At 37.5% G+C, this 12,803-nt stretch overlaps 1 protein-coding gene across 1 annotated transcript; it reads right to left on the bottom strand.

Moving 5' to 3' along the window:
* Positions 1–3,923: 3,923 nt before the first annotated feature.
* LOC148847868 (ABC transporter B family member 9-like) lies at positions 3,924–9,877 on the bottom strand. The gene is made up of 11 exons (XM_088948640.1): positions 9,765–9,877; positions 9,152–9,327; positions 8,795–9,016; positions 8,450–8,688; positions 7,852–8,377; positions 7,495–7,768; positions 6,745–7,393; positions 6,417–6,645; positions 5,961–6,227; positions 5,621–5,884; positions 3,924–5,484 (listed from the first exon to the last, which is right to left on the bottom strand). The coding sequence occupies exons 1-11, from the start codon at positions 9,859–9,861 to the stop codon at positions 4,840–4,842; spliced, it is 3,588 nt and encodes a 1,195-aa protein (XP_088804766.1). The 5' UTR covers positions 9,862–9,877; the 3' UTR covers positions 3,924–4,839.
* Positions 9,878–12,803: the final 2,926 nt, after the last annotated feature.

The raw sequence follows: 12,803 nt of genomic DNA, 5'->3' as shown, positions 1-12,803 counted from the left end.
ACACCCGGAACCACTTAGGCAACAACTTAGCCAAGATGATGGTGTCCCGAACTAGCGACTAGGCACATGCGCCGGCCTAGCGACCTGGCACTGATGCTGACCTAGCGACCAACCTTTGTGCTGAACTAGCGACCTGCTAGTAGGACAACAACTTGGCCTGACACGCCAAGTCTGCAACGGATCGAGCTCGGATAACCAAACCACCTCGGGACAAGTCTACCTCAGTGCAAGGTCACATTAGGACCACCTCGGTCTCAAGGCACTTTGGCATTCATATTAGGTCGGATCTAAAGAGCACGAGCTCAGGCAATGCTGACCGACCACCGCATGGCAACCCCATGGATCTCGTCACTGTACTCCTCGTCTTACGGGATCGTACTTGTAACGACTAAATATCATCTCCCCACTCCTCGATTTAGGCGAAAATGGTCAACCTTACCGGTTAGTAGCGTTATCCCCAACTAATACGGAAATGGATCCTATTGTAGCGAGAATTCCGGACTACTCCACCGAACCCGCAAGGACTCCAGTATATAAATGCTTCACTCCCCAAGGGTGAAAGGAGAGGCATAATCTCTGCTCTCTAACTCTCTCACAATCTAATATCATTTTCCGCTTGCAACCAAGTGCTAACTTAAGCATCGGAGTGACCCCATCGGGTAAACCCCCCTGGGTTCTCTGGTTCATCTCTTGTAGGTTCATCAAACCCGTCGTTGCTGGTAGCCAGATCATCACCTGCAGGGAGCAGCCGAATTGCACTACATCAACAACCTTATGCGATCATCTAGTCTCTGCTCCTCCATGGAAAGTTTTTCAACTTCTACTTGTAGAATAAAATCAGAACAAAAAGTCTCTTCTTGAAAAAGAAAAAAAAAAAGACCAATTTCTTTTAGAATCAAATCATGGTTATTGTAGCATTTGTGGAGGATGCAACATTTCTTGAATCCAATGCAAACTGATATATCCAACAAACAGAAAAATATGAAGGCATGGTAGCACAAGCCATCCAAGTGTGCATGTCTATATCACTACATCTATAGCTACTGTAGTGTAACTACAGACATAAAAATCCGTGGCTAAAGCATGGAATATTGCAACGGACGATCAATGCCCGTAGCTAATCATTGACCTTTAGCTACGGCCATTTCATCTGTAGCTAAATCTCACTTTATCTGTGAATAATAGATATTTATAACCACGGTTAATTAAATCCGTGGCTAGAAGTCATAGAAGCTGAAAGTTGCTCTTTAGCTACGGGTAGTTTGTCCATGGCTAAAAAATACTTTGGTCATGGTTAAAAGTTATTCATGATTATAGCCACGGACTTAAATTATCTGTGGCTATATAAATTATAATTAACCTTTAACTACAATTATTTATCTGTGGCTAAAAGCTATTTATAATTGTAGCAATATGAATTTTAATTATCCATAGACCATAGCTATAAGGACAATTAATAATTAATGGATACAAATTTAAAAATAATTAATAATTAATAAATATTATTAGTTACATATTAATGAATATAGTAATAATAATAATTTGTGATTACTAATTAATAATAATTAAAAGAACAAATATACAAAAGAAACACATGACTAGGGCTCCAGCTATATGATGGCCTATTTATAATCGTTGATTAAATTTCTTAAATAGCAAATAATTATTATTAATTGTTAATTAATAATAACAATTAACACACACTTTAGAATGAAAATATTAAAATAATAATTAAAATGTAAAATACTAGTTAAAATAACTTAATAAATAAGTTCTTACTAAATTAATGGTATTTAAAATATAAATAAATAAATAAATAAATTTGGTTATGCGGTGGATGCCATATCAAGGGTGACTATGGAATTATAAATCCCATGAAATCCATTACAAAAAGAAATATGCGACTAGGGCTCCAATTTTGGCCAAGTAAGCTTGAACCTAACTAGAAAATGTTGGGTTGAGTTGGGTAAGATTGAAGTTCAAGTTAGCATTGGGTGGTTAATCCACCAACTTGTACCCCTACGCACAGCATTAACCAAATTGGCCCCGAGTCATGGATGGCATGATTTTAAACCCCACAACTAGTCAAAAAAATGTTGACCACTTGTTTTATCCAAGGCTTAGAACCTGCATATATTTAAATATATGTATATATTTTGTACATAATGTATACACGTTATATATGTTATTTTCTATTATACTATATATCATATACAAATATTATAATATGTATTATATATGTGACATTTATATATTATATAATGTATAAAATAAATTTAATTATATGCATATTATATACCATATTTAATATAAACTATTATGTTTATGTAACATTTTATACATAAAAGACTTAATTAATTAGGCACGAGCATGTGTAGGGCTTGGCCCCCAACTTATGTTTTAGGCTTAGAACCTAGGCCGAGTTGGGCCCTGACATAGACTTTTTAATACTCATTAATTAATTAATTAATTAATTCATTATTTTATTAATAAGGGCTTCTTTATACACAACTAAGCATGAATGCCTGACCAACACCCTTGTTGGGCTTGCGCAGCCATTAACATCATTGATACCTTGTAAAAACTTGGCTCATGATGATCATCTCTAATAGGGTTGCCTGATCTGAAAACCCTTAGTAGGGGTAAATTAACCCCAAAAGTAATTACTAATTAATTAAATGTTACATATTATTTTAATTAAATTTTAATAAGAATTAATTAAATAATAATATTTTTATATTATTTTCTATTTTCTATTAGTTATAAGTATTTTGCTAATTAATTAAGGCTTTCTAATACCATGGTTTCTAATAAGGCTTATCGAGTCCGTTTAATTCGGGCGGGATGAGGATAAGGTTCGTTGACGTACAGCATGATCCCGAAGACATTAGAAATAGTTGGTTCCCTTCTAGAAGAACGTTACATGGCACCTCGGCAGATCGGGGCATGACAAGCTGCTCAAACCTTAGTCTTGGCTAAGATGTTCAGAAATATTGAGATGTCATCCAATTATCATGTCATTCCACGTGTCCGCATGCTAACTGGTCAGCCCAAATTACCCCTCATCACTACCATTTCGAGGATTTGTAACATTTTACGATGGAAACCTCATCTTTCTTAATTCCTAATAACCAAGCTCAAACATTCAACCCTTTTTTTTTCATTTTTTGGGAAATGGGTCATTCAATTACAGTATTTGCACTCATCAGTTTGTGGATAAAATGTGTGCTCATCTTTTTCTTTTCTTTTTGGGCAAAAAACTTAGTTGCCATTAAGTTTTTTAACAGCTTTACCAAGGGTTTACAATGGTTCTATTATTCAAGGCTTTGTGGAAGTAGTTCAAGAGAAAGGAAAGAATATGGTATATTTTGAAAATTTAATGAACAATTAAGGGTATTTTTGTCTTTTACAATCACTCTTCTTTCTCATGTTTTGTTTCTAAACTCTTTCCACCCTCCTTACGGGTGGCCATGAGCCGAGCTCTTCACAAGCTACTCGAGCTCATTTTGTGAAAAGCTCAGCTCGGCTCGGTTTCAACTGAGTTTCGAGCCGAGCTCGAGCCCAAAGTATAGGCTCAAGTAATAAACGAATCGGTCTCAAGCCTAATAGAGCTTGGTTCGTGAGACTCGCGAGGTGAGCTCAAATATATATATATATATATATATAATAAAATTATAGAAAATCATATATATAATAAAAAATTATAATTCTTAATTTTTTAAATATCAAATAAAAAATATTTTATATATATATTTTTTATTTTTATAAAACATTTTTACCAAGTTGAGCTCGAACTCAAGGTTCTAGCTCGAACTGAGCTCAAGCCTCGTACTGTTCGGCCCGAATCCACCTCTACTCCCTCTGTATATATACGTATAATTCTCCTAAGACATTACTATGGAACATTTCAAGCTTACCGAACTCCTGTTCACATTCTAGTTCTTTCTCCATGCTTAGGTTACTTGGGTCCAATGCTATAACTATTGAAATTAAATAACTCAGATTTTGATTCCACTACTGATTGGGAGGGGCTTTCTTGGTCAGATCTGTTTAAGTGAGCAAGTGTTTTAAAATGTGATGGTAAAGGAGTCTCATCCAAATGGTGATTGCAGTTGTAATTTGGTACGGCTTCAAATGGTCAACGTCATAGAATTGTTTTGTAAAACAAGCCATCTTATTGCAGACACTCACCAAACATGGCCATGAGAAACTGTCTGCAGGTTTGCTGAGTACCATCATGGGGAAAACTACAAATTGAAAACACTAACAATGGTGCCAACGGTCAGTATACCAACCACTGAAGGAAATAACAGCTAATGCTGCACACAATGATGAGAAAATATAGATGGTAATAATTCTGATGCTAAGGGTGTAACAGCAGAAAAGTCACAGAAATGTGCATGTGTTTAAAGGGTTAAAAGTTTCTATAACAAGAAAAATCCTCTAATAAGCATTCCAGTTGAAGGGAATGAACGAAAAGTGCAGGTATTCCCTCTGAACCCTTGGAGTTTGATTGCTATTCCATTTTATTTTTCTGTTGTGATTGAGACTGCCATGAGGAAGATTCTCTAGGGAGCATTGCTGTTCTCTATCAATCATTTTACCTTGTTTAGGATCTTAAAAGAGATACAAGGATGACAACAGTATATCATAATCAAATAATCAATATTGATTTCCTCTACTTTCTTTTTAAGTTTTAGCATCAACAGTTGGCAAGCCTTTTTGCTCACTGTCCATTGATCAAAAAGGAAGAAACAGAAAAGAAAAGAAAAGGAGCCCTATTGATCACGGTAAGATTTTTAATGTGTGAAAATACTACACAGTTGTTTCCTATTTTGCTTATGTAGAGTTCATGTGGAGTGCTACTAGAGAAGCGTAGGCACCATCAGATATCTTCATCAGTTCATCATGTGTTCCCTTCTCAGCAATGGCACCATTCTTCACTACTGCAATTATATCAGCCCCTCTGATCGTAGAGAGGCGATGAGCAACAACAACAGTTGTTCTATTCACCATTACTCTATCTAATGCATCTTGTACTACACGCTCTGATTCTGCATCCAACGCACTTGTGGCCTCATCAAGCAGAAGGATCTTTGGGTCCCTCAGTATTGCTCTTGCTATGGCTATCCGTTGTTTCTGGCCACCAGACAATTGTACCCCCCTTTCCCCAACTGAGGTATCATATCCTTCTGGTAATCCTGCTATGAAGCTGTGAGCATTAGCTGCGTTTGCAGCTGCAATAATCTCATCTTCTGATGCACCACCCTGCTTTCCATAAGCAATATTGTCACGAATAGTCTGATTGAACAATATGGGCTCTTGGCTTACCAATCCCATTTGTTGCCTCAACCAACTTAACCTAAACTTCTGAATTTCAACTCCATCTAACAATACATGGCCTGAATCAGGATCATAAAACCTTTCTAGCAAGCTGATAATAGTTGATTTTCCACTACCACTCTCTCCAACCAGGGCAGCAGTCTAGAAACAATAAAGAATGTTAGTGTCAATTCAAAAAGCAACTAAGGAGACTAGAAATGTCGCCTATGAGTTTTATTTTCCAAAAACTGTGTTTAAGTATTGTTCAAGAAACAGGTCAGGGAGGTGTTCTAAATACCTTCCCAGAAGGGATGCTCAAGCACAAGTCTCTGAATATCTGCACGTCTAGGCGTGTTGCATATCTGAAGCTGACGTGTTTGAAATCAATATCACCTTTGACACTGGCTAGGGTAACACCTTCTTCGCTGCTTGAATCAATCTTTGATTTGCTGTCAAGAATCTCAAAAATAGAAGCAGCTGAATCCTTAGCCTTGTTGGAGTCTGGAGCCATTGCACTAGTTTGTGAAATTCCCACTGCTGATATTGTCAAGGCAAAGAAAACCTATATGTATCGGACCATCAGAGACCAAAGAATTACCTTGGAAAGGGATCAAGAAAACAAATAGTTACAACCATACCTTAAAAACTTGTCCAAATGTTGCTAGGCCATGTTGTACCAGAAGTGATCCAAAATAGAAACAGGCAGCATTGGTGCAATAAAGTGCAATGAAAGAGAAGCCAAAGCCTCCACCACTTACTAGTCCTAAGCGGACTCCTTTTTTTATGGGCGCCTCACATTTTTTCTGGTACAAATCCATCACCTTTTGTTCTGCACAAAATGAGGCAACTGTTCGAATACTACTCACTGCATCATTTGCAACTTGACTAGCTTCTTCATACATTACCTGCAAGAGTTTTTAAAATTTTCTTAGTGCCATATACACTGTATATACTATCTGCAAAAGAATTGCACCACTAAATCTATAATTAGTGTTTGAAGTTGATTATAATATGTCTTTGTATCCACACATCGAATTCCAATCATTTAAATTCCATAATGATACCAAGTTAAATGGTAGAATAGAAGAAATAACCTTGGCATCTGCACTGAATCCCTTCACAAATTTCATCTGAGCATATCCTTGTAAACCCACCAATGGTAGCAGAACTAAGACTATAAGTGCCAATCGCCAATTAGCTGAAAATGCTATTATAATCCCTGCTGTTAGTGTTGCTATGTTCTGAACCATTAAGGCCAAGGCATCACCTACAAGACTCCGCACATTTGAGGCATCGATAGATAACCTTGCACCAACTGCCCCACTGAAACAGAATCAGAAATCTTAATTAATCCATATATTAGAAAGCATTTATTTGTGTGTGTAGGGGAGATAAACGGGTGTTACAAACTGGTTTAAATACCTCGAATTTGCAGCTTCATCAAACCAACTTATTTCTTTGTGTACCACCTTCTCAAATGTCATGGATCGGACACGTTGGATCAACTTACTGCCAGCAACTCTAAAGAAATACTGTTGAACTGGTACAGAAACCAAAGAAATGACACCTAGAACTACAAACATCAAGTCCCAAAACCTGGAATCTTTTCGAAGCTCGTGAGGAGGTTCATAGAATATTTTGATGGCTGTTGAGAGCAGGAGCCCAAAGATAGGAAAGATTACACCATGTATAGCTGCAGCAATGGACCCTAGAAGCAAAACTGGCACCTCTGGCTTATTTAGGTAGGCTAGGCGCTTGATGGAGACCTTGCGATGTGCATCTTCTTTCTCCTTTTGGTCAATAGTATCCTCCTCCTCTTCTATTTCAGTCTCATGAAGATCTATGGGACCTGGAATACCAAATGTAAGTGAGAAGGAGTGCCTACCACTAGAAGAAGCTCTGCTTATGGATTGCCTCATGGATAATCTCTGGCTGTGAGATCTGCTCATTATAGAATCAAGGCTCTGGTCTGGTTTATCTGGTGAAACTTCAGTTTGTTGAGTACCCTCTTGTAGACGAATGAGCTGTGAGTAAGCCCCATCAGGATCCTTAGTCAGCTCTGAGTGGGTACCTAGTAAACAAAATGCAACTTTCAGGATATTTTTGATGGTTTCCAGTATTTGTTAACTTTGATAGAATCAACATTAAAATGAAACGGTAGGTTTTGATTACCTTGCTCTAGAATTTTCCCTTGATGTACCACAGCTATGATATCTGCATTCCTAATGGTGGTCAAACGATGAGCAACAACCACAGTCGTCCGGTTTGACATGATTCTTACTAGGGCCTCTTGAACTATGCGCTCAGACTCTGCATCTAATGCACTTGTTGCTTCATCAAGAAGTAGAATCTTAGGACTCTTGAGAATGGCCCTTGCAATTGCAATCCTCTGCTTCTGTCCACCAGACAATTGTGTTCCATGCTCTCCTACCATTGTATCAAGCCCCTAAATAAATTGTATATTGTGATCATGTCATGTTTACATAATTAAAGCAGAAACTATTCTTTAAAAGTATGTTGTAGATGTACCTGAGGAAGCTTGTGAATGAACTTTGCAGCATTGGCAAGCTCAATTGCCAATCTAATCTCCTCATTTGTTGCATTTTCCTTTCCATATGCAATATTCTCTCTGATTGTAGTTGCAAACAAGATGGGTTCTTGGCTGACAAGTCCAATCTTCCCCCTTATCCATCTTAGCTGCAGCTCCTTCAAGTTGACACCATCAATAAGTACTTCACCAGCATGGGGATCATAGAATCTCTCCACCAGGCTGATCACTGTTGATTTCCCACTTCCGCTTTGTCCAACTAGAGCCACAGTGGTGCCACGCGGAATTTGCAATGAGAAGCCAGAAAATATCTGAACATTGGGTCTTGCTGGGTAGCTGAAGTAAATATCTTTTAGTTCTATATTGCCCTTGATGTCCCCTAACACAATGCCACTCATGTCATATGGATCAATCAATGGTTTTCTTTTGATTGTTTCAAACATCTTATATGCAGCAGCTTGTCCTGCTGCAAAAGCATTCAAGCATGGGGATGTCTGGCCCAGCGACCTGATTCAAGAGACCAATAAGAGAAGGGATATCTATAGGTATTCTCTGTTAAAAAAATGATCCAATACTTACATTCCACCCGTCATTAGAGACATTATAATGTTGATGACTACTCCACCATTGTAGCCTTTCTCAATGATCAGCTTGGATCCATACCATATGGCTAATCCATAGCTGCTGAATATGATTAGTAAAACTGTTCCAAGTCCCATGCCTGATGCAAAGCCCTGCTGGATGGAGGATGCATATGCCTTGTGTATTGCTGCATTATATTTGTTTATGGCTTGTTTCTCGCCAGTGAAGGATGCAACCTATGGAATTTAGGTATAAAAAAATAATGCGTCAGTTATGGATAACTGTACTCAAAAGGAATGTATGCATCTGAGTTGCAGAATTTCCATCGCGAATATGCCTTACCGTTCTAATGGCTCCTACTGTCTGCTCTACAATATTTCCTGCTTCAGCATAGGCGATCTGTCCGCGGCTCGACATTTTTGAAATGACTACTGACATTACACCACCGGAGACCACAAGGAGAGGTAGCCATGTCAACATGACCAATGAAAGAAGCCAACCTCTTGAAAATGCAAGTGCAAAGCCCCCAAAAAAGGTAGAAAGAAGTTGGATGAACTTTCCAACCTAACAAAAGAATTTGAAGTATGTCATGGGATCTATTAATTGCTTGTCTAGCTTCACTGTTTCTTGGCATTCTAGGAAGTAGGTAAATGCAGATACAAGTTTGAAACATGAACAAAACAGAACATGAGAAGCTACCTTTTCACCCATAGCATCTTGAATGAGAATGGTGTCCCCGGACATCCTTCCAATGACTTCTCCAGTTGTTGTTTCCGTGTCAAAAAATGTAATATCTTGTCTCAAAATAGTTTTTAGGTATAGACCTCGAATGCGAGCTGCCTGTCTCTCTCCGGTCACCATCCAGCTAGACACCTCTGAAGTGGACAACAAGTAGTAGCAACTCAGCATTTACATTGATATGTATTGTCCAATGCCTGAGTGCTTAATTTGGAGACAACTAATGTTTACTCAACCCATTTATTCAGTACTTCTGTAATAAACTAACCACATTGACATGGGATGGAACCATTATTTGTAAATAGTCTTCTGAATGGAAAATTTTCACTTTAAGGAAAGCTCCATATAAAATGGATATGGATGGGTTGGTCTGGGCTAGGCAGGATACTGGCATTGTGCATAGGAAATTAAATTAATGAAGATCTGAACTGAGATTGGATATCACTGCCCTGCCCAGGCTACATGTGAATCATGGACACCATCCATATAAACTCAGCCCATGTATGACCCAGATAAAGAGTATTCGATCAGTCATTTATGTGCGAAAGAAAGAAAAGGGATCAAGTACACTTACGTAAGAACGCGGCGAGACCTGTACCAAAAGCTAAGTATATGATTTTCAGAGATACCTGAAGCCAAAAAGATAAATGAATTCTCAGGTAATCATGCATGGATACATTGATGACAATATTTTGTTCACTCTCTTTGTTAGCTTCATTGAAAGATCAAAGCCGAAATAACCAAAACAAACAAGGGAGAATGACTGGCCCCACAAGGTACATTTGGGGTGGGTATGGGTGCATATAATATGGTTTTTGGACCTCATGAATATTTATAACTTTAGAGTGGGAATTGTTTTTGGACCTCTGTATTTGGCCTGTCCATACTTTTCGGAACAAAGAAGCAGAATCCGACAATAATCCATTTAAAGGGTGGGGCATTTTATTTTGGGGGGGTTTTATTGTTTGCACCTCCATAGAAATCTAAATGCCCGATGGTCTTGCACAGAGTGCCAATTGATTGCTGACTCCAGCTATTAAATCTCTATTTGTATTCAGCTCCAGTTCTCCACTTACAATTAGATATTTAATAGCTGGAGTCAGCGATCCATTGGCACGCCGTACAAGGCCTTCGGGCATTTCGATTTCTGAGGTGGAACAAACAATAAAAAACTGTATTTGTATTTGTAAGACGCTATTTTAATCATCAAACAAGGACAGTGTTTAGTTAATTCACCCAAAAGGTCCAATGACGAAAAATGTTGGAACACATGTAAGACCCAATTCTTAGCATGGCTAATTGAGCCATACGAATTGTGCTGTCCTGGGAGTCTGGAGTTGCTAAAGTAATCACTAAATCTGATCTCAGAAATTGGATTTTTTTCAGTATGATCAATCCAGGCTCAGTTTGGAAGGAATACAAATATAAATATGTAGAGTATAAAACATTGTATTTTGTATTATTTTATATACATTCCTACTGTATGTATTTACATTTGTATTCTGGGCCTAAATGTGTCACTCACATCGGCGTAGATTTCCGGCCGGCTGGACACCTAATGATCTTAACCCATTTCTCAATGGAATGAGTTTTGTACCTTTGTTACCTAGACTTGTTCTTCCAAGCAATAGGACTGAGAGTTGAGATCCTTATTAACCAAACCAGGCAGTCATCAAGGATCCAAACCAGAGATTGCTGGCTCACTATTTGCAGTAAAGAGACCAAGGTTCTGATCACTGGCCAAGTACTTTGTTGTTTGGCTAAGACACATTTATTCTAACAACGACAATGGCTTATCTGGTAAGCTCTGGTGTTTTTAATTAGGCTTATTGTGAACTGCCTTGACGTGCATACCTTAGACACTGTGGCCACAACGTGTGAACGATCTGAAGAGCCAAAGGAGTTGATGAGCTGACCAAAGACGAGAGTCATGAGCGGCATGGACAGCCCATTTACAATGGCGCATGTTGTGCCAACAGTTATCAGCGCCACATCTTGTTTATCTGCAAAAGAGAAGAGCTTGTAGAAGGGAACCTTCTGCTGCTCCTCTCCTTTTGCTTTCTCTCCATCCCCGCTCGTCGAAGCTTCTCTGTCAGTCTGGTCTTTCATCGCTTTCTTGATCTCTTAATTATCTATCTCCTTTTCTTCCCAAGAGCGAAACAAATCTTCCACAGAAAATATACAGCTTATCAGCCTAGAAAGAAATAACACCCAGAACTTGGATATGATGCAAAAGCATGAACAACGACTGAAAGTAGGAGAAAGAAATGAAACAAAGAGATTTCTGGAGTCTAGGTACCATGAAAAAATTTGAATCGTTACGTAAAGTAAAAGGGGATAGCGAAGTTTCAAGAGATAGATAGAGGAAAAGAAAAATTCTCTCTCTCTCTCTCCCTTCTGTTTCTTAAATCTTCGTGGTTAGTGGTTACACGGTTAGTAGCGAAGACTGTTCTTGAAAGCATACTATTACTATATATACCCATAAATTTATTACTTTCGCTTGGGAGAACAGAGATGTAAACGCTCCCGGATCTCTCTTGTATTTCATATTTCTGTAAATCTGTTAGGACAGGGGCAATGACACTTGACCCCAAACTTTCAATTGCAATTTGGAACAAACCCACCCTGAAATTTCTAATTCCAACACTTTGCCCCTTTGTCATAAAAAACTCCTGTAATAGCAATCATAAAATCCTCTTCTGAGGTTTCACTTAGGCTCAGTTATAGAGTGTAAAATCTTGTATTTTGTATTGTTTTGCATGTATTTACACTTTATATATTTGTATTCTTCTGATGACAATCATAAAATTCTCTTCGGATGTTTCACTTAGACTCAGTTTGAATGGAGTACAAATACAAATATGTAGAGTGCAAAATCTTGTATTTTATATTTTTTTGCATGTATTTATACTTTATATATTTGCATTTATATTCTTTTCAAATTAAGCTTTAATAAAAAACTTCTCCCGTAATTTTGAAAAAAATTACACTTACCTTCCTTCCGTCATTGTGCTAAATGGAAAAAATTGGCCTAATACATTAATTTTTAAAAATACCCCTTGTGTCTATCGATACAACACATAATAATTTACTAAAATACTGTTGAAAAAACTTTTAACTTTTAACTAAAAAAATTCATTGTAAAGAGTGATGTAATTTTACTTTGTAAGCTCATAAGGATTAAGTAAAGTCTAAAAGGGCATATCTGACATTTTGAATTATGTTGGAAGATGCCCTTAGAATAGAAAGGACAAATTTGTAACTTCCAAGTCAATGATAATAGGGAGGGAAGTGCAAATTTTTTTTTTCAAAAGTATAACGGATGTTTTTATTAAAGTGAAACCTCAGGAGAGGTTTTTATTATTGTCAGAAACCTCCAGGGAGGTTTTATATTTTACTCTTAGAAAATTCTAAAACTCCAAAGTACCCTTGTATCAATTTAATTATGAGGCTGTTTTACAGAAAATTGATAAAATGCAACAAAGATGAAAAAATAAAAATGTTTCAAAAAATGAAGAAAAAGAGGGAAATACAACAACTCAAATACCCAATTAATGGATTCCAGTTAAGATAAATACAACAACAAATGATGTGAAATAAAGGGAAAATGCCC

This window comes from Nelumbo lutea, chromosome 6 (assembly GCF_056320005.1).
Source record: "Nelumbo lutea isolate HS-2025 chromosome 6, American lotus-T2T, whole genome shotgun sequence".
NCBI lineage: Eukaryota > Viridiplantae > Streptophyta > Magnoliopsida > Proteales > Nelumbonaceae > Nelumbo > Nelumbo lutea.
The sequence above is the reverse complement of the archived record's forward strand: the minus strand, read 5'-3'. Positions and strand labels throughout refer to the sequence as shown.

What these genes read in the sequence shown, in the direction of transcription:
- LOC148847868 (XM_088948640.1), bottom strand. Translation starts at nt 9,861, where the DNA reads ATGCATGATTACCTGAGAATTCATTTATCTTTTTGGCTTCAGGTATCT. An exon ending in TCTCTAATGACGGGTGGAAT is followed by an intron (nt 8,378 to 8,449) that starts GTAAGTATTGGA and finishes CTCTTGAATCAG; the next exon opens with GTCGCTGGGCCAGACATCCC. An exon ending in AGGGAAAATTCTAGAGCAAG is followed by an intron (nt 7,394 to 7,494) that starts GTAATCAAAACC and finishes TTTGTTTACTAG; the next exon opens with GTACCCACTCAGAGCTGACT.